At 50.1% G+C, this 20,218-nt stretch overlaps 7 protein-coding genes across 7 annotated transcripts; 3 read left to right on the forward strand and 4 right to left on the reverse strand.

The window, feature by feature from the left end:
• Positions 1-230: 230 nt before the first annotated feature.
• On the reverse strand, positions 231-1,635 carry LRP88_00247 (Threonyl/alanyl tRNA synthetase; the record flags this gene model as incomplete). The annotated part of the gene is made up of 3 exons (XM_083236963.1): positions 231-843; positions 895-1,372; positions 1,425-1,635. 3 exons carry the CDS (start codon positions 1,633-1,635, stop codon positions 231-233), a joined length of 1,302 nt encoding a protein of 433 aa, XP_083107332.1.
• Positions 1,636-1,883: 248 nt separating this feature from the next.
• LRP88_00248 (uncharacterized protein) lies at positions 1,884-2,153 on the reverse strand (the record flags this gene model as incomplete). The annotated part of the gene is made up of 1 exon (XM_083236964.1): positions 1,884-2,153. The coding sequence occupies one exon, from the start codon at positions 2,151-2,153 to the stop codon at positions 1,884-1,886; it is 270 nt and encodes an 89-aa protein (XP_083107333.1).
• Positions 2,154-5,570: 3,417 nt separating this feature from the next.
• Positions 5,571-8,129, forward strand: LRP88_00249 (uncharacterized protein; the record flags this gene model as incomplete). The annotated part of the gene is made up of 1 exon (XM_083236965.1): positions 5,571-8,129. The coding sequence occupies one exon, from the start codon at positions 5,571-5,573 to the stop codon at positions 8,127-8,129; it is 2,559 nt and encodes an 852-aa protein (XP_083107334.1).
• Positions 8,130-8,502: 373 nt separating this feature from the next.
• Positions 8,503-10,402, reverse strand: LRP88_00250 (major facilitator superfamily domain-containing protein; the record flags this gene model as incomplete). Its single annotated transcript, XM_083236966.1, has 9 exons — positions 8,503-8,727; positions 8,783-9,086; positions 9,149-9,424; positions 9,473-9,596; positions 9,650-9,698; positions 9,747-9,820; positions 9,884-9,993; positions 10,044-10,168; positions 10,217-10,402. 9 exons carry the CDS (start codon positions 10,400-10,402, stop codon positions 8,503-8,505), a joined length of 1,473 nt encoding a protein of 490 aa, XP_083107335.1.
• A 1,234-nt stretch (positions 10,403-11,636) lies between these two features.
• On the reverse strand, positions 11,637-12,743 carry LRP88_00251 (uncharacterized protein; the record flags this gene model as incomplete). The annotated part of the gene is made up of 1 exon (XM_083236967.1): positions 11,637-12,743. The coding sequence occupies one exon, from the start codon at positions 12,741-12,743 to the stop codon at positions 11,637-11,639; it is 1,107 nt and encodes a 368-aa protein (XP_083107336.1).
• Positions 12,744-14,527: 1,784 nt separating this feature from the next.
• On the forward strand, positions 14,528-16,328 carry LRP88_00252 (general substrate transporter; the record flags this gene model as incomplete). The annotated part of the gene is made up of 5 exons (XM_083236968.1): positions 14,528-14,593; positions 14,646-14,751; positions 14,802-15,163; positions 15,223-15,620; positions 15,671-16,328. 5 exons carry the CDS (start codon positions 14,528-14,530, stop codon positions 16,326-16,328), a joined length of 1,590 nt encoding a protein of 529 aa, XP_083107337.1.
• Positions 16,329-17,183: 855 nt separating this feature from the next.
• On the forward strand, positions 17,184-19,802 carry LRP88_00253 (beta-glucosidase; the record flags this gene model as incomplete). Its single annotated transcript, XM_083236969.1, has 3 exons — positions 17,184-17,240; positions 17,296-17,367; positions 17,415-19,802. 3 exons carry the CDS (start codon positions 17,184-17,186, stop codon positions 19,800-19,802), a joined length of 2,517 nt encoding a protein of 838 aa, XP_083107338.1.
• Between the last annotated feature and the right edge of the window lie 416 nt (positions 19,803-20,218).

Consider the following 20,218-nt stretch of genomic DNA (forward strand, 5'->3'; position numbering starts at 1 on the left):
TGATATGGTGGAAAAGGCGAGCTCTTTGTAAGCGAGAACATGAACGTGTTATGATGTTGTGTGAGTTAGTTACATACCCATCCGTGAATGATTGGCCCAATGGCTGGTCAGAATGAACAATTTTTCAAGGAAACAGACAATAATTCAAGACTTCTCTTCCATTTCCCTGTTCATGATATTGTGTATCTAGTCGTGTATCTTCTTTGTACAGTCTATTCGAATTCTATCTATCATTCTACCAGTTCTTTCAGCGCCGTCAACTCAGAGTGCTGCCATTCCTTGACCTTTCCTTGCCATTTACCGCCGCCACCTCCGCCCTTGATGTCTTTGACGACTCCCTTGACTTTAGTCGCCATGTCCTCTACTGCTTCTTTATCGCCAACAATGACCACTGGGCCAGTGCCCTTAGACTCTCCTATAGCAAACACAACCACAAGTCCAGTTCCCTGAACTGACTCCTTCGTCTCGCTTATAATCTTGTTGATGAAATCCATCCCGCCATCCGAGCGGTAGACATAGGCATTCTTTTCGCTGCGGATAACTGCGTTGACTCGATCACTCTCGTATTTGGCAATCTCAAGCATGAGCTTTCTCTCGACTCTTCGTAACTCTGTTACAGTATCGCACATTGTTGAAGTTTTTGCAAGAACTTCAGTCGGTGCACTGCTGGATGACATGAGCTTTGCGATGGAGCCGACGGCGCCAACAGATGCATTGGCGAGTGATACGGCCTTATCTCCAGTCATGAACGAGAGACGACAGTTCTTTCCATGCACTGACTGGGTAGAGCCGAGTATGACGAGAGAGATATGAGAAGTTTGAGAAAGATGAGTACCGCAGCAGCTATTGTTATTGGTCAGTACTAAGGCGGTAAATTGGGTAGCGAAGACCTACGTATTGACATCAATATCGCCAATGTGGATGACACGAATGACGCCTTCAGACTTGTCATAATCTCCAGGAAGTTTCTCGTGCTTGGCATCATCTGGGGTTTCGACTTTGATGGGAAGATTATCACGGATGAACTGGCTGCACCGAGACTGGATGCTCTGCATCTCCTCCTCGGTTGGTTTTCGAGGAATGTCAACATAATTCATAGTTCCGGCAGCACTCATGCCCCAACCAAGTGTCTTGAGGCCATGGTCGTTCATCATGATGGCGGAGAGAAGATGTTGACCAGTGTGTTGCTGCATGTGGTCCCATCGACGAGCCCAGTCTACCTCTTGACGAATTTTATCTCCAGGAGATAGAGGCTGAGGAGAGTAGATGACGCATCGCAGGCCATGTCTTTGAACGTTTTTGATGGGGATTGGGGTCTGATCAGAACCAGATAAGAGAGTGATAGTGCCGTGATCTGAAGGTTGACCGCCACCTGAGATAGCCAAGTTAGACTCATCCTGATTGACAACGAACAGCTTTCGCACCTTCAGGGAACAGGACAGAATCGGCACACTCAATTAACCACTCATCTTGCGGAGCAACCTCTTGCTTCTTCTTCTTGGAGCCTTTGCTAGCTTCTGCCGGCGCCTTGACGCACGAAATGACTTCGGCATCAAGAGTCTTAAGATACGAGTCCAACTGGCAAGCCAAGGCGCCGACTACGCGGCCAGTGCTGACTGATTCGGTGACTGCCATTGGTGAGTGTTCGAGTAGAGTTGATGCGGTGAATGATAAAGATCTTGTGGTTGAACGCGAGATAAGAAAGAATTTTATTGGCTGACTAAGGCGATGTGGCCATTGGTGAGCTAAGACGAAGGAGGAAGGAAAGAACGGCGCGAACTGGTAGACCTGATGTCGCTAGGGGAGGTATGACATTGATAGGATGGCTGATATGGGTATTAAAGAACTTCTCTGGTGTTTCAGTAATTATTGATGGTGTTTCTCTATTCATCGTCGTATTCTTCTTCGTCCTCTTCCTCCTCATCTTCATCCTCCTCGCCTTCATTCTCTTCTTCCTCGTCGTCCCCATTCTCTTCATCTTCTTCTTCCTCATTCTCTTCCTCCAATTCCTCCTCTTCTTGCTCTTCTTCCTCAGCGGCCGCAGCAGCAGCGGCAGCTTCCCTCTCCCTCCTCTTCTCCTCGAGAGATTGATTCAGCTTGTTCCTGAACTTGCCCATTCCTCTTTTGTTGCCGCTACGAGTTGCGGATGGCATTTTGCTGATTGTGTGGTTATTGTGCTGGTTTTCGGGTGGTTGTCGCTGTGAGACTCGAGTTGGGGTGACAATTTCGGTTGCCCCTTGCTAATAACAGTCTCTCAAGCTAAAAAAAAAATATGTAACTTGGGTCTTGATAGGCTTATAGGTTTAGTGATTTGTAGCTGGAGAAATGGCGGGGGGCGGGTGAAACGTTGTTTTTTGGGTATGAGTGCGTTGTGTCTGAGATGAAGCCACGGCAGGTCGAAAGATGGGGATAACCAAGCCAAGATATATCTGCCAGCTGGACGGACTGTGAACGGGATATCTTCTTGCATCTATTCTTGGGCCCATGAAATGCATTTGATGCAGCTGATGTAGACAGGGAGAGGGAATGTAAGGGTATCATCACGATCATGGTGCACACATCACAGCTTGATCGAAAAATGAGTCCCAGTTGGGAAACACTATGGTCTGATGTTGTGTTGCACCAGTACTATTACAAGATTTCACCGGACTTGGCATTATCCCATTGGATAAAACCCTATGGTGATCGCTGACAACCCAACCAAGTGGTCAAACAAACGTTCTTCAGAGAACGATGCTATGTTAGGAACCTCGGACTCGTCTGCCAACAAAGTCCGAGCAGCATATCACTTTTCAATGCTGCGTCAGCCTCGCTACGGGATTGGAATCCAGGAATGTGGGCGAAGGATGCTGACTGCACCTGACGTATCCTGCCCTGTCACGGTAAAAAGTTGACCCAAAAGTCACCGAGGTCCCTACTGAACCAACAAACCCGTATAAAAAATTCAATGAGATTCCAGATGCTTCATCTATCACTTAATGCGTAACAACATCTTCCCCAAGTCTTCAGCTGAAACTCCACCCTTTTAGATGATCCCAAAGTTCAGACCCTAGCAATTAATGGCTGTCAAAGCTAGGTCGGCCATATTGAAGAAACCTGGCTTACAAATGGACCACGTTTCCATGGGCCTGGTTTCAGTGGGCTCCCAAAGTTCCTTTCCACTAGGAACTCCCAAGCTGCCACCAACCATGTTGCTGATCTTGGCTTCTTACATGCGTCTGTCACATTCCATTTATGGTTGTCGACATAACCGATCATCTGATTTTGTCGACTCTTGTCAACCAGTCAAGCTTTTGCTGAAGGCCATCATGCACCGTTGTCGCCACTTTCAATACAACTTCAGTACAAGCACTCCTCTTTGGCTATGACATCGTCCAATCCCTTTCAAGCTTGATATTTCGGCTCCGGCGAGCTGTGGCTGTTTTATCTGTCGCAGCGGTCCATTGTATCATTAGGCCTTAAACCTGGAATAGCGTCTATAACTACAGATCGAACCATCCGGAGCGGAGTGCCGCCCTCCCTGCGTCTTCCAAAGTCCCTGGCCTCGGAACCCGCGGAGTGCTGCTGATGGATGAAAGAAGTGGCGAGATGATTTATCAAAGTCATCTTGCATATTACACAGCAACTTCTACGGGACGTTTTGTTCAATGGTTAAGCGTCGGACTCCTGGCTGGTAGGGCTATAGTTAACGGAAACCTGCCTTGCCTCAGCCCATCCCGACAAACTGGGGCCCATTATGCCTGGAGTGTGTCCACTGCATAGCTGGAAATGGTGTGACGTGAATTTTAATCTCTTAATTGGCGCGGGACTTTGGCTGTTGGCATCCCTGCCTGAAGTCCAGATCTTAATTCTTGAGACTGGCCTCGATCTCCCATGTTTTCAGAACCATCAGAATCTTTGTCTCCTGCTCTCTAGAAGCTTAGTAATGCGTTCTCAAGTCTCCAAGTCATGCAATCCTTTCGTAGGAGCTTGGCGTCTGCCTCGTGGGCGCTCTTGGCGACATTGGCAGCCAACTCCAACATCTTGGCGATTTGGGGTATTACTTGGCCTTCATACCCCAAAAGGTACAAGCGGTAGCTAGGAGTTTCAATATCTAGGACATCCTATGACCCAGGATCCGTAAGGGTTTGCGTGGACCATGGTGCGCTGCGTTCTGTGTGATCGAGCCAGAGAGCTGTTTCACTCGTAGTCTTGAAGGTTCACTGTGACAGAATGGTAGCAACCAGAATAATTCAAAGCCTTGCTAGTTCTAGAAGAACTAATATTAATAAAGTTCCTTAATCTTTCATGTCAAAAGCTCGTCAATATTTGTTGGTTAAATATCAACATGTCAAGTGCTATTGGTCGCGGCATTCGGCATCGGGGAAAAGGACACCGAGATAAGAGGGTCCGGTGTCGGCCCAGGGTAAACTGTCCGGCTGCCTCCGACCATCGGACTGCCAGTTTGTTCTCTTCTCCAGGTCCTCCAGGCGGCAGATGAAAGTGCTGGGCTTGATCTAAGCTGTTTCAAATTGCTTGATTATCTCTTTAAAGCAAGTTATTTAGGTAGGTAGAACGTTGCCTTTGGTAGGTCTTGTGGAGAAAATTTGTTGTCAGTCAGGGTTCTCTGAGGTAAAGCCATGAGATACTGTAGAAAACTGCAAAATTATAGAGATAGCAGAATATGGTTATATGGCAGGAATTGAACTAGATCTAGGGGATTGTAGGAACCTTATTTTGCAAGTTTTGTCTTTTTTTTTTCAAGTCTGCCACCGTCCGTCCGGGGCCCTGGGAACTCATCCATGTATAGCAATATTTGAAGGTTGCTCCCTCACATGGAAAGAAGGTTTTGTTCCCTCTAAAAGTAGAGCATCTCCCCCTTCAGTGATTATGAACTTCTTGCTCAGGTCATCTCCTGCCAAGAAGCTGCCCACCACATGATATGCCGACACATGCGTAGTGTCATGCGTTGACATCTGTCAAGCCGTCAAGTACATTTTTAGCTACTGCAGCCCTGGAGGGCTGAATGACTTTTGCTTACTGGCACAAGGGACCCTTACACGATCAATCCAATGATTATCTCGACATCGCGCCTAATGCCGAATTCGTAGGCGCCCCGATGCACAGTAAGCGCCTCGATGGCATGATGAATCCGCTTCCCTTCAGCCGTGAGACAGACTGAAGAAAAGGGTGTATCTGTTGGTGGGAAGGACAAGAAAGACCTGATAAAAGCTACTTTCGGTGGTGTGGTCTTCAGTCTCTAATCCAAGTACTTTTTAACTGCAAGGACTGGGATAATATCGCGTGAGGCGCAGTTGTTTCGTAATTATTGCGGATGCTCCCGCCCAACCCGCATCGGCCCGCTATCTCCATCAGGGCGCTTATGCATGCATTGCCCGTTCTCAATGAGACCAATAACACATTCAGCATGCCTGAAGCCAAGAACTGCCGTCTCACCCTTTGGCGCTGATACGACTGTGCAATCTGGCGCTGAAGATTTCTCTGGTGAGTACTTAAGAATTGCCGTAGATCGCTTGCCATCTCGGTTGTAATGTGCACAAATTATCCCCTTTCTCCATCCTTATCACATCATGACCCGCTGGCATAAACCCACATGCAAAGCACCACTTATTGTGGTCCAGAAGGGGACACCCTGGTGCAAGACTTGCGGTGCTGCGCCAGATCTCAAAAGCCTCATCCTGCAGCAAAAGTCCACCGGCCCGTTTACGCCGCCACCACGCGATGAACCGTTGGGACAGTTAAACCTTTCCTGGCCCAGCACGGTCCCTTATGTCACGACAGCCCCCAAGGGAGCTGCAAAGCCGGCTGCTCCCGTTGCAGGCAACGGGAAAGTGCCAATCTCACCAGTTTACCCATCCAGGCTGGCCCTGGATGAGTTCCGTTTGATCTCCCTCACGGCACCCATCAGCGCGGATGATCCTATCCACCTCGATCTTGAAGTTTACAAGAACGAAAGATGCCCCGAGTACGAAGCCACTTCTTACACATGGGCCGGGGAGAACGGAGACGGTTCCTTTTCCATGCCAATCTATGTCGGCCCTTGGTGGGATGTCTTAATACAGACGAAGAATTGCTGGTCAATGCTTCGGCTCATGCGGCCAGTGAGGGGATGCCGCATGATTTGGGTAGACGCTATTTGCATCAATCAGAATGATGTCAAAGAGCGTGACGCTCAGGTCTCCAAGATGGCACAGATCTATTCGGCCTGTCGGTCTGTGTATCTCTATCTTGGTACCACACCAACGACACAGCCATACCCTCTGCGACGACAACTCCAATTGTCAGATGGAAAGTCGAAACCGACAGTTCCTGTCGTCGACCTGGCCACCCTCCTTCAATATCGGTACTTTAGTCGCATCTGGGTGATCCAAGAGCTCATCCTTTCACGACAAGCCGTTTTCCAGCTTGGCGACGTCGAGTTCTGGATGAACGCTTCAACGATCAAGTCACTTTCCTCTCGTCTCTCCATCAAGTGGGAAAACACCAGGGCTCCTTGGCTTGAATATCTTGGCCAGCAGGCGTTCAAGGACCAGAGCCTATTCAAGACTCTGCGAGCAGTTTCCAAGTCGCAATGCACCGACCCTCGCGATAAAATCTTTGGAATCATGGCTTTGATTGGAAGCAACCCTTCTTCTGGGTTCAATTTCCATGCCAACTACAGCCTCTCGTGCCAGCACATGTTCTTGGGCGTTTTCGCCCACATGCTTCTCAAGCTGCGGAATATCGATGTCTTGCGTAACGCAGCTGCTATGGAGGTCTGGGATCGAAGTCCCTCCTGGGTGCCCAACTGGAGGTCCACTGGACCCAACTGGATCTTCAAGGCACCCGATTTGAACTTTCACGATTGGGAATACTTCACCTTCGAGTCCTGGTGGAGTAAGCTCAAGGACCGGAAGGGCACCGTCTTCCTCAATGTCAGCGCCCACTCAGCAAAGTGGAAGACTGACGATGAGATCGAGAAGGAGAGAGATGACTTCCCCAAATCGGACTTGATGCCGGGAAGATTCACTTGGCACACTATGCGAGAGAGCACAATTGCCCAAGTTGAGAGACCATGGTTCCTCAACGCGACCGTTGATGCCGCAACGGGTACTCTGGGTATCAACTTGATCCACCTTCTAGCGTTCCCTTCGGCTCCCAAGTTTGTCCAAGAGCTGGGTGGGCTGTCGCTCTTCAAGGTCAAGGGTCCAACCGTATCCATGTACCTGACGGCAAACATCCCTCTCCACCAACACATCAAGCCCGAACAAGACCACATTTTTATCCTGGACGAAGGGAAATCTTCCTGTCTATTCCTGATCCTGCGAGAGATTGGTAAACCAGGAACTTACAGACTCCTGACATGCGCCTACCACGTCTGCTTCCAGTCGTCCTCGGCCCAGCTACCGATTTCCTCACGGATGCGCTCTCTTATTGACAAAGGACGCGTTGTGGAGTCTCCAAATGACTTGGACTCGAAAACTTCCACTTTGCTTGGAAGAAGTGTGTTCCTCAACGATCTGCAGACAAGTCTTCATCAGACGCTTCAGTCAATCGACATTTCCTCGTCGCTTTATCGTCATCCTTCTTCGCTCTCTCGGCTCTTTGTGCGAAGCCAGTCAGAGTGGAAGCCCGGGTCTGTTAGCGAGGCCAAAATCTTGCAAGCCTTCCAGGGCGTGTTCAATGACGCTCGTGGCTCCAAGCCAGGGTTTATGGAATACTATCTTGCCTGCCTGGACCCGAAATTCACGCCGAGAGTTCGGGGCGACTACGTCGAGATTACGGTCCAAGCCAAGGATCGAAAGTTGTTCAACAAGGAGTGCACAGAGCTGTATGCGGAGTGGGGATACAATGGCAAGGACTGGTCGAAGGGCAGCAAATGGTTGGATGCGAAGGATACGAAGCCCACCGTATTGAGGGCGTCCCACTTGGCTTTGCGAGACGCCACTCGGCATACAAGTATCTACAAGAGCCTTTATAAGGTTAGTCCTGCTGTACGAAAGACACGGCAGGATGAGGTGACGATGGCGAGACGCGGCTCGGGCAAGCAAGTGTGGGAAGATCACTTTGTGGCTTTGCCCAGGTGGCCTTCTGATATTGTGTCTGACTTCAAGGTTGATGGAAGTACGGTCCGTGTTAACATTGCTTAAGCGTGATGATTTGTTTGGGGTCATGTACAATAGGAGTTCGGCTCACTGGTTGTTTTCTCGTAGCTTCAATTGGCATCTACAGAGTCATTATGCGGTGAAAGCTTTTGGATCAAATGTGTCATATCTTCCAGTTACTGTTGAACCTAAGATTTCCTGTGACTTCGACTGTCTGCCACTCGTTGCCCAACACCTCCTCCGGCCTATTCCTTATCCCAAATGAAGAACATCCTGTTCATAATATCATCAAATCCCTCTCTCAGCACCGTAAAACATTCGGCTTTAATCATCATAAACTCGAGATGAAAATACACGAGCCCACCGCGTCCCAGGTACCTATTAATGGCCCGTAAGGGAGCTGATACCTCCCAGCTTTTTAATATCCATAAAGGTTGACATGCTCGGAAGTGGAAGCGCGGATTCTGCGGTTCTCCCGAACCAGGAGGATTCGGATGCACCAGGCGCAGATGATAGAGCAGAAGGCGAAACCGGCAGAAGCGCCAAAACCAATGCCATATCGGGGTCCGTCACTCTTAGGCCAGAGGTAGGCACCATAGATGTAGCCGATCTGGCCGCCGACATTGGTCATTGCCAGAACAACCTGAGATAGTTAGCGTCGATACTCTCGGGGGCTTGTGCGTCAATGGCAGACTTACAGCCTTCTTCTCCTTTGTCTGAGACAGAGTAGATGCGGCCCATCCAATGATAACGGAGTTGACAGCATAAGCGCCAACAGGGAAGATGAAGCAAGCCACGTAGCGAGCAGCCGTGTTCAAGGTTGCGGCAGCGAGGGCGAAACCGGCTATGGCAATGCTAAGACCGGCAGTAATATGCCATGTGCGCTCGTGGAAGCGACCAGAGCTCCATCCAAAGCCAATACCAGCGGCACCAGCGAAGATGAAGGGAGGGCAGGTCATGACAAGGGTGATGGTTGTGTTGAAACCGAGGGTCTTGACGACACTGATGGACGAACAAGTCAGTGTTTAAACTCGTATATATGCAGTAAAAGGGTGGGGGCTCACGTAGGGAAGAAAGAGTTGAATGAGCAAGCCGACAGATGGAAGTTCTGCATAAGGCAGAAGAGCCAAGTCCTCTTATCAGAGCAAGCCTGCTTGAGACCCTCCCAAGAAGAAGCCTTCTCATCAGAAGCATCAGAGAGCTTGTCCTTCTCCATGCGAGAGTGAGCAAGCTGCTTCTCGCGCTCGTTGAGCCAGTGGGTCGTGAGGGGGGTGTTGGGGAGAAGGACAAAGCCAATGAGAGAGACGAGACCAGTCGCAGCACCCTCGACGATGAAGAGCCTGGTATGGGGTTAGTTTGGGGCTGTGTGCTTGGCGTTGGGGACGTACCATCTCCATCCCTCGATTCCCTTGAGACCGTCCATACCGGCAAAGATACCAGCGGCGATGAGCCCAGAGAAACCGGTAGCAAGGATCTGGGCACAGTAGAGAAGGGCAATTCGAGAGGCGACCTCTGTTTCGGCCATTAGTTAGTCTTTGCGTTTCCCGACAGCATGTCCCACAAACCTTTTCTGGTGTAGAAAATAGATAGGATGTAGGTAGCTCCTGGGTAGAACTTCTCAAGTCAATAATAAGCCGTGGGATCGAACAATTGGGCACTCACGGGTGCTTCAGTGATGCCGAGGAAGAATCGGCAAACCAAGAGACCCTGATAGTTCTTGACAAGTGCTGTGCATCCTGGAATGGGGTTAGAGATCTGATGCCAAGCAGCCAAGCTCGATCTTGCAGGGATAGACTTACCAGAAACAACTGCCCAGACCAACATCCATGCGCTCATGTAGATACCCGGCCTGACCTTGGTGATCAACATGTTGCTGGGGACCTGCATCAAGACGTAGCCAACAAACAGACTGTGAACTGTGTCAGTCTGAGAAGTCTCAGCTCCTGCGTTTGAACATACATTGAGACGGTTGTGTTAAACTCGGTGCCGGTCATGTTGAGATCTTCCTCGAGATTGTTCAGTCGGGCCTGGGCGATGGCATTTCGATCGACGTAGTTGAGGAAATACATGAGGCAGAGGCATGGCTGTCAAATGTTAGCCATGGTCAAGTGTAGACGCTCAATGCCACTTACCATAATCCAGAGATCGAGTTTCCTCACGAGACGAATCTCCTCAGGATCTGTCTTCTTCGCGGTGCCGGTGTAGTCCCGCTCTTCCACCGCCGAGGGCTTCTCATCTTCAAGCACGCTGTTGACATGAGCAAAGTCTGGCGCCTCCTTGGAGTCAGCAAGCTGACGATTGTCTTGCGCGGCTGTCATGTTAAAGAAAGGGAACTGGAGTGCTTCTCTGAAGTCAATGCTGATCTCACTGGAGCCCTGACTTTGCAAAAAATTAAAACTTCACAAGGTCAATGCTTTGTATTTATGTCCCTCGAACTGACTGACCAGATGACCTCAACCCCGGAATAGGGCAAGATCTCCCTTGTGGGGAGCAAGGGAAAAGCCGAGGGCGGGGAAAACGACACTAAAACCTGGGGAAATGAACGCGAAGATGGGGGAGGTCGGCTTCAGAACTGGGCTCCGAGGGCTTCTTGTCGCGCGAGATGCGACGATATTGTCTCATTTGCGGGGGAGATGCATGGCTATTGACCGGTAGGAGACGCTAGAGATCTTGAAGGACCCGCTATGAGAACGGATATGGGGAAGATGGCGTAGGTGAGGTTGAGATTGGTGGTTCATGTAACCCCAGGTTTTTGCGGGCGAGGATCGAACCATGTTTCTCAGCATTGCACCGAGGCCATGGATGTGTTGTTGAACGATATCATCAGGATCTTTCTTTGGAATTTTACACAGCCCTTTTGTACTGGTGTTCCAGAAGCCTTGTACAACCAGCTCTCTGGTAGCGTAGTGCTTAGCTCTGGCGCCAGGGTAAGCGTAGGGGTAAGCATACAGGCAAACGGGGAGTTGGCTCCCCCAGCGTCAACAAAAGCCCTTACCCATCCTTCTCCAACGCCCTCAACGCTTAGCCAAACTCGAAATATGTCCGACGTGAGGAGAAGAAGCTGCCAGCTGTCGGCGATGGACTTTAACGGAGCCTACTTTACACTCCGTGACCTCGTCGAACAGCTTCGCAGGTTGACTTCAGCCCTGCTCGGGGGGCTAATCAACCTCCGAAACAATGGCGCATTCCCACGTGTGCTCCACAGAGTCTGGACCAACGGGTGCTGTGGCTTAATCATCCCCTGCAGTTGCGCCGACTGTTCTAGCCCAGTGCAGGTTGAGTCTGTGAGTCATGTGCCCAGTTGCTTGGGTTTGATAGGATGTGGTGGTTGGATTGGTCAACATAGCATCACCTGAATTCAAATGATGCAATTGTGTAGCAATTATCTTAGTAGTGAAGGTCGTCGAGGTTCTAACTCGCGCGGGGTGCTGAGAGGGAGATTTCAGCAAATAAATATCCACAAAGAGTGACATAAAACACCATGTCTCAATTCGAAGAGTGAAGAAGGGCGTGTTCGCTGCTCTTACACATCAAGCGTGTTGTTGACCTTTGTCATAGACGACCCTTCCGCCGATCCTCGACAAGCTTCAACACTGGCCTGAGATTGTTGACCCTGTCCCACAAACTCCCCAAGCCTTGCTCAATTCCCTTCTTCTCTTCCTTCCTAAACCATTCCTCGGCCGACTTGACTCTTCCAGGGTGAATCTCATCTAGAAGCTTAAAGTCTCGCTGGACCAAACCCTTGTTTCCTCCAGACGCCTTCCAAATGTTCCAAAACCCGGTAAAGTTCTGGCGCATTGTCATTGCAGCGGGATCATTGAGGTCAGAGTTGTATGCGCTGCTTGGAGTTCCATCTCCAAGAGGACCAGAAGTCCAATAGGTTTCGAGGTCGGTGTCGATATATCGGGCTGGGTGTCCAGACACCTTCTCAAAGGCCTTGGCCAGGTCGTTATAGCCGATCAGGTCAATGGCGACCTCAAGATCCATTCCATTTGCTCTTTCTTGGTGCTCAAAGAGCCAACGGACATAATGTCCACAATCATCCAAGTCAACGTGACACACGGCGCCATCCCCGAGGGGAACCCTCCATGTGACGACTCCATCCTCAATCCGGGGACTCATGGGAGTATGCGCCGCAATTGACATGGTCATGTAAGGTCCAGTAGTGAAGATAGCAGCACCCATTCGTGCCGCATTTTGCGGATCCTTATTCTGTTGCAAGATCCATTCGGCGATTCGACCTTTGCCGTCGTAATGGCCAGTCCGGAACTTCGGGTTATATCCGCTCTTCTTATACGAAAAGTCGAGGTTTCCATAGACGAAGAACTTAATGCCTTCTTCGAGAGCGAGCTCATAGCTTCGTATGGCCCAGAATGTCTCCGTCTTCTCTCCACAGTTGAACCCGTCGATGTTGATGAATGCATACTGCGCACCACGGTAGCCCTTTCGGAGGTCCTCCTCGCTGGCAAAGGTCCCAACAAGGGGCTCGACATTCCCGAGGGCGATGAGGGCTTTTGCTCGTGGGGAATTGGCGTCGCGCGTTAGAAAGCGGACTTTGTAAGCGCGGTCTTTGACGAGGTGGCGAACAATAGGAATGCCTTGTGCGCCAGTTGCACCAACGACAAAGACTGTGGGGGGGTTGCTATTTTGAGACGACATGTTTTAGTGCTGAGTTTCTTCAGAAGTGAGATAGTGCTGTATGCTAGCAAATCGCAAGAGATGAATGCTGGTTCAGCTGAGAGGTTTTTATGAAGGCTTCTTCTTCTCATGCCCGGCGTCGGAGGGGTCGGATACTGTGGGGGAGTGGCTTTTAATCGCATCACCTTCATCATTATAATCATGAGTAATCAGGAAATGGTTCCAAATAGTGCACGATGATCAAGATTACTATCCAATTGTGGTGGTGCTGCTGGTTGAGTGTCATAACCTCCGAAGCCATTCGGCGAAAGGCGCACCATCACCGACAAGTTCGGACGGTGTGACTAATCACACTGTTTCAGAGTCATTGGGAAACTATGACATTCTGACACTGCGATTAAATATGTCAGACAAGCCCGAGCGGGCTACATCGAGGGCATGCCATCATCACCACTGCGCGGGGTGCTTTGCTAAGTGTCGGGTGGTCAAGCGACACATGGGCAGCAAAAAGTTCGTAAGCGGAAGGAAAAATTATATGTCGCAAATCCAAATGCAGAAATTCGTATGAGTTCTTTGTGTCTAGCGAAACGGGCGGATTTGTCGGCGATCCGATGATTACTATTCAAGCAGTGGCTTCTTTGGCAGTCCCATCTGAACATACAGCTGGCATCACATGACTTGCAAACTTGCAAGATTTCGCACTGAATATGGCATGAGCCCATTAATGGGTCTCTGACGTTGATAAATGCCTGACTACTTGTTGCACGGCTATCTATCGACTCAGTTATCACATCAAGGGCTGCGCTTCAACTCAAATAAAAAAGACAAATAACACTTTAGTGAAACATATCCGTATCCATGCTAACATGGTGGCCGCATTTTTTTTATAGTTTTTTTCTATTTCCTGCAGTAGAAGACTTACACCTATCTGCATTATGAGAGGTATTGTTGCTTGGCATCACATCACCATGTTCATGCCACCTTCTTGTTGCTGCACAAAACCAGCCTACCCTAGAGAACTGGAGCATCTCTCAAGAGCTTTTTGCCCGACAACAAAGCATTACAGACGCAAGAATCTTCCAACATTATGAGATAAATTGCCAAAAGACACGTAATTGTTATTTTTCATCATGATGGAAAACATCCATAAAGAGACAGGAGGCAGACCGGATGGTTTTCGCGATCTCGGTTCTCTTCGGCTACCTTGAAGTTCTGGATCTCAACACGCGACCCCGTTCAACCGAGCTATGTGTCCGTGTGGCAATACTAGTTCCAGCTTATGTATCGACTCGTTATTTAACCGGTCTTGATCATTCATTCAGCCTCAAAGAATCTTGATGCCCACGTGGAAGAGGCCTCGGAGTTTGGCCGCTAAAAATGGGCATCTCCCGTGAGACCTTGCTTTGACGCGTCGGGGTTAGAGTCACGAGTCAGGCTCTGTCAAATCACAAGCCGTCATTATCGGAACTAGAAGCCAAGAACCAATCATAATCCGGTCCGAAAACTCGGAAGAGACCAAGGCTTAAACGGTAGCGTCGGATCCTTGTCCAGATTTTGACGGTCAAACTCCACCCTTTGACAGGCCATCCCCCGAACTATCCCTCCCCGTGGGGTCACTCCTCATAGAAAATGTGTGGGGTTGGGGGAAATCTTGATCCTTTCTTTTTTGCCTGCATCTCCAAAGATATAAGAGAATCGAGACCTGCATCCTTGGTGTTTGCGTTGCATCCATCGATCTTTGTCTGACCCAAAGGTATCTGTTCAATCCCTGTCTTGGAATCGCTTCATTCACCCTCGACGACATCATGGGTTCTTCATCGCACAAGGAGAGAAAAGGGGCGGCCGCAGTCGTCGGCCCTGAGCTCGCTGCAGTGAGTCAAATATTCCAATCGACTTGATTATCACGAGTACTGACCATCTTAGGTCCTTCCCAACGATCCTCGACCATGGTATCGCACGCCTCATCTCCTCAAGCTCAACCTCCTTCTTCTGATCCCTCTCGTGTCATCCGGCGCAATTGGATACGATGGTGAGCTCTACGACGACCCCAATTGCGCGTCATGGTCGCTAACATCTCAGGATCCATGATGAACGGTCTTCAAACACTCCCTCAGTGGCGACAATACTTTGGCAACCCTCAAGGTGCAATGCTCGGAGCCATGAACTCGGTCTACCCTGCCGGCAAAGTCGTTGCCCTTTTCCTCGTCACCTACGTCTGCGATCGATTTGGTAGAAAGACGGCCATGACCATTGGCGCCTTGACATGTGTTGCTTTTGCCATCATGCAAGCCGTGTCTCAGAACCTTCACACGTTCATCGCGGCGAGAGCGATTCTCGGATTCTTCACCAGTTTCCTTGCTCAGCCTAGCCCTATTCTCATTACTGAGCTTGCGTACCCGACGCATCGTGGCAAGTTGACAGCTCTCTACAACACTTCTTTCGTGAGTCTTAAGCCCTTTGATGGAATATGGGAACGCGTCAACTAACTGGAGGATGACAGTACTTGGGAGGTATCATTGCCGCGTGGTGCACCTTTGGAACATTCAAGCTCGACACAACATGGAGCTGGAGAATCCCCTCTCTTCTCCAGGGAGCTCTCCCCGCTCTTCAGCTTCTCACGATCTACTTCCTCCCCGAATCACCTCGATGGCTCGTCGCACACGGTCGAAGGGAAGAAGCTCGGAAAATCCTGGCCGAATACCATGCTGGAGGTGACTTTGATGCTCCTCTTGTCCACTTTGAGATGGCAGAGATTGAGGGTGCTTTGACGCACGAGGCCGATGCCATGTCGCAGAACTCTTGGCTCGAACTTGTCCGTACACCTGCGAACCGCAGGCGTACTCTTATCGCTGTTATTGTTGGCTGGTTTGCTCAGTGGAACGGAATCAACCTTGTCAGGTCAGTGTGGCTTTCTCCTCGGCTGTTGATAATATGCTAACCATATGCAGCTACTATCTCGTCCTCGTTCTTAACACTATCGGCATCACCAACGCCAAGGACCAGACTCTCATCAACGGTCTGCTGCAGATTTCCAACTGGTTGGCTGCCATCTTTGTTGGTGCCATGTTGGTCGATCGTCTCGGACGCCGAACCCTGTTCCTTACCTCGACATGCGGCATGTGTGTCTCGTATGTCATCTGGACCGCCCTTAGCTCCCACTTTGCTTCGACAAGGAGTGAGGAAACTGGCCGAGCTATCGTTGGCTTCGTATTTATCACTTTCTTCTTCTACGCCATCGCGTGGGCTCCTCTGCTTCAAGCATACATCGTCGAGATTTACCCCTACACTCTTCGTGGTCGTGGTGTTTCCATCATGTACATCAGCACTTTTGTTGGATTGGTGGTTGGAAACCAGGTCAACCCCATCGCCATGGGTAAGATTGGCTGGAAGTACTACATCGTCTTCTGCTGCATTTTGGCCATGCTCATTGTTGTCATCTGGTTCCTTTTCCCAGAGACCAAGGGCCACACTCTTGAGGAGATCCAGGAAGTGTTTGAGGGCAAGTCGAATGGTGCTCTCGCTGGAAAGCTTGCGGATATCGAGGGTGGAGATTTGGAGAAGGACAACAAGAAGGACAAGCAGGTCGATCAGGTTGAGCTTGCTTAATCAGACGGCCTTAATTGCTTGAGAACTTTCAAGCTCATATAGTATAGTCTAGGAAGAGGATCCAGACCTTGGCTAGATAATTGATCTTTTGGATCCCATCTTCAGCTTTTTCGTGCAGTCGATGTTCGCCATCTAAAGTGTAAGCCTGAATCACACTTTGGATATACGAAACTGTGCACATTTGAACAGAGTTTCCACTCAGTTAAAAGGTCTATGGGATACCAGAAAATGGTTCTGCCAGTACAGAGCCTCACCCGAAACTGGCTACCGGGATGCTCTGAAGAGGCCATGTCTCGTAGCCGTGGATACTAGTCTTCCTTTTCCCCTCAGCTCCGAAGTCCCCACTATACGATGTTAAATAGATGCAGTGCCTAGCTCGTAGTTCCGGATGCCGAGGAATAAGAAGCAATTATTGACCTGACTGAGGCTTTGAACACACACCCCCTGGTACCCGTAGACCTGCAGGGATCTCCGCACTTTTTCGTCCATCGCTTGACACCATTCAGATAGACACTTAGCATCGGCTATAAAGACTACGGCGAGAACGACGGCCACCAAAATTAACTGATCTCTTCAACCTCAAGACAGACCTCGAATACCTTGGTCGCGTAATATTCGATGTCGTAATAGCCGAACTTCTTAGCCGAGAATCACCAACTCCTCATGCAAGTGGAGTTGGACCCTCCGGAAAGGATCTCGGATCTGAGCATGATTGGCTGTTACCTCTAGCTCTCCAGTTAGCTTCGACCCATAGCTGAATGGAGCACGTTGATAAAGTGAGCTGGTGTTGTGTCAATCACTCGTGATTCTCGATCAAGTCTGAAACTAGCTATTCTGGCATAACGAGATTACAAGATGGCCAAGAATACTGACATTGATGCGATCATCAAGTCGCTGACGTTGGAGGAGAAGGTACGTCAGCAATCCAACCATGCCCTAGTCTTGGAGCTAATATCGTTATTTTCAGATATCCCTGCTCGCCGGCCAAAACTTCTCCGAGACTGTCGGTCTGCCCGAAAAGGGAGTTCCAGCGATCAAGGTAAGATCCAAGCTCCCATTACACAAAACACATTAACATATCCTCAGACAGCTGATGGCCCCAATGGAGTCCGTTCGGCAGCTACAGACCTTAGTATCAAATCCGCCTGTTTCCCAGCAGCATGCAATCTCGCAGCGAGCTTCGACACAGAGCTCGCCGAGAGATTTGGCCGGGCTCTCGCCAAGGAGGCGAGGGGCAAGAGAGCCCACTGCATCCTAGGACCTACGGTTTGCATTCATCGACATCCTCTTGGAGGACGAAACTTTGAGAGCTTCAGTGAAGATCCTTTCCTCGCGGGAAAAATGTCTTCTCGAGTCATTCAGGGTCTGCAGAGTGTTGGTGTTTCCGCAACGATTAAGCATTTTGTGGCCAACGAGCAGGAGACGGCTAGAACGACGGTTGATGAGACTATCGACGAGCGGGCTCTCCGTGAGATTTATCTTCGCCCCTTCGAGATTGCCATCAAGGAGGCCAAGCCCTGGGCCATCATGACAGCATACAACCACGTCAACGGAGTTCACTGCGACGAACACAACTGGCTTTTAAAGGACGTTCTTCGCGGAAACTGGGGTTGGAATGGCCTCGTCATGAGTGACTGGGGTGGTACAAACTCGGTCGCTTCCGCCCTCAACGCCGGACTAGACTTGGAGATGCCCGGCCCTCCTCGACTTCGCAAGGAGGCCGACGTCATCGAAGCACTCAAGAAGGGAGAAGTCACAGAAGAGGTTATCAACGAGCGCGCAAAGTCTGTTATTCAGTTCGCTCTCAAGCTCAAGGCCCTCGAGGATGAGGCGGATCCCGCTGTTCTCGGACAGTCTACTGATAGCCCCGAACTCCGGAACATGATTCGAGAAGCTGGTGCGCGAGGTATCGTGCTGTTGAAGAACGAGGGAAACCTTCTGCCCCTGTCAAAGGACAAGGTTAGCAAGAAGAAGATTGCTCTCATTGGCTTCGCCAAGGATGCTATGGCCCACGGTGGTGGTAGTGCTGCGGTCAATGCTTACCGAAAAGTCACACCTTGGGACGCCCTACATGAAGCTCTTGGAGATGATGTCGAGTTTACCTTTGCCAAAGGAGCTCACCGTGAGCGTCTTCTTCCAGCGATTAGCAAGGATGGCTCTTGTGGTACTGTGGTCGGCCTTGATGGACAACCGGGTTTCAGTCGACAGTTGTTCGAGAGCGGCAAGACTGAGCCTGTGTCAGTCATCTCTCAGCCAACCTCGGTGTATTCGCCTCTAGGATCTCAAGAGTCCCTCTGGCGAAGACTTGAGATTGTTGGAGACTTTACGCCAGCCGAGACAGGTACACATTACATCGCCTGCTCTGGACTGGGACCTACCCGCGTCTTTGTTGACGATGACCTCATTTTTGAGCAGCCTGGAAACTGCTCGGACCCCATGGGCTCGCTGTTCTTGGCAGCTCCGGAGCCTGAGTTCCGATATAGCTTCGAGGCTGGCAAGACATACCGTCTGCGTATCTGTAGTGACCCCCCGACAAAGATTGGCTTGACCATTCTTGAAGGTCGCAGTGGTGTTCGTCTCGGCTTCTCGCTCGAGTCTGACCATGATGCTGATCTCCTCGGAGAAGCTTCCGAGGTTGCCAAGAATGCTGATTACGCTATTGTCTTTACTGGTCACGACCCCCAATGGGAGACTGAGGGTCGCGATCAGGACTCTTTCAACCTGCCTCGCAAGGGAACTCAGGATGCCATGGTCTCGACTGTTGCGGCTGCCAATAAGAACACCATCGTGGTGAACTCCACCGGCGTTGCTATCGCCATGCCCTGGCTCGATCAGGTATCTGCCGTCATGCAAGCCTGGTTCCCCGGTCAAGAGTGCGGTTACTCCATCGCTGACGTTCTCACTGGAGCCGTCAACCCCGAAGGTCGACTGCCAGTCAGCTTCCCCAAGCGTCTCGAGGATTGCCCCGCGCACGGGAACTTCCCTGGCGAGTACATTAATGACCAACTCAAGGTCAAGTACGAGGAAGGAGTCTTTATTGGATATCGCCACTTTGATCGCCTTGACAAGGACAAGGTCAACTTCCCCTTTGGTCACGGCTTGTCTTACACGACTTTTACATACGATTTGAAGAATGTCACGAGAGACAACGGAGCCTGGGCTGTCACAGCTGAAGTCTCAAACACAGGAAGCAAGGCCGGAGGTTCGTTGGTGCAGATTTACGCCGGACGAGCTTCCTCCTGTGCAGACCACCCGATCAAGGCTCTCGTGGCCTTTAGCAAGGTGCAGCTACAGCCTGGCGAGAAGAAGACGGCGCAACTTTCGGTCAAGGATAGAGACTTGGCTTACTATGACACTGGTCTTAAGAAGTGGGTGGTCGATGAAGGAGAATACCGCTTCTCTCTGGGTTCTTCGGCGGCTGATATCGTGAGAGAGGTTGTTGTGAAGTTGGAGAAGTTGACTTTTGATCCATAAAAAGCTAGATAAAATTGCATGATCAGGAGTAGAAAATAGATTATGACAAGGTATGGTCAACTAAATACCCCGCCCAATGATAGAGACTCTACAATCTATAACTCTTGTTCTTAGTACCGTTACGACAATTAGCTAGGGTTGATAAGTATTTCATACTCTAATCTATGAAACCCAACTACCAACGTTTGTAATCTAAATAGATGGAGATCAAGTCCCTGTTACCGTTGTCGCCGTCCCTAGATGCGTTCAGGGTATGGTCGTTTCTGGCCAAGATCAGAGGATGGATACCCGAAAGGTGGACCTGTAGCAGACATGATCCCGGGCCTTCGGAAGATGTGTCACTGGGTCGGCGGCTTTGGTCGGCCGGAACCTGTCCAGGCAGGAGTTCCGGTTCCGAGAACGCTGGAACTGTGGAC

Source organism: Fusarium phalaenopsidis (assembly GCF_050370095.1).
Source record: "Fusarium phalaenopsidis strain FUZ10S chromosome Unknown contig_32274, whole genome shotgun sequence".
Lineage (NCBI taxonomy): Eukaryota > Fungi > Ascomycota > Sordariomycetes > Hypocreales > Nectriaceae > Fusarium > Fusarium phalaenopsidis.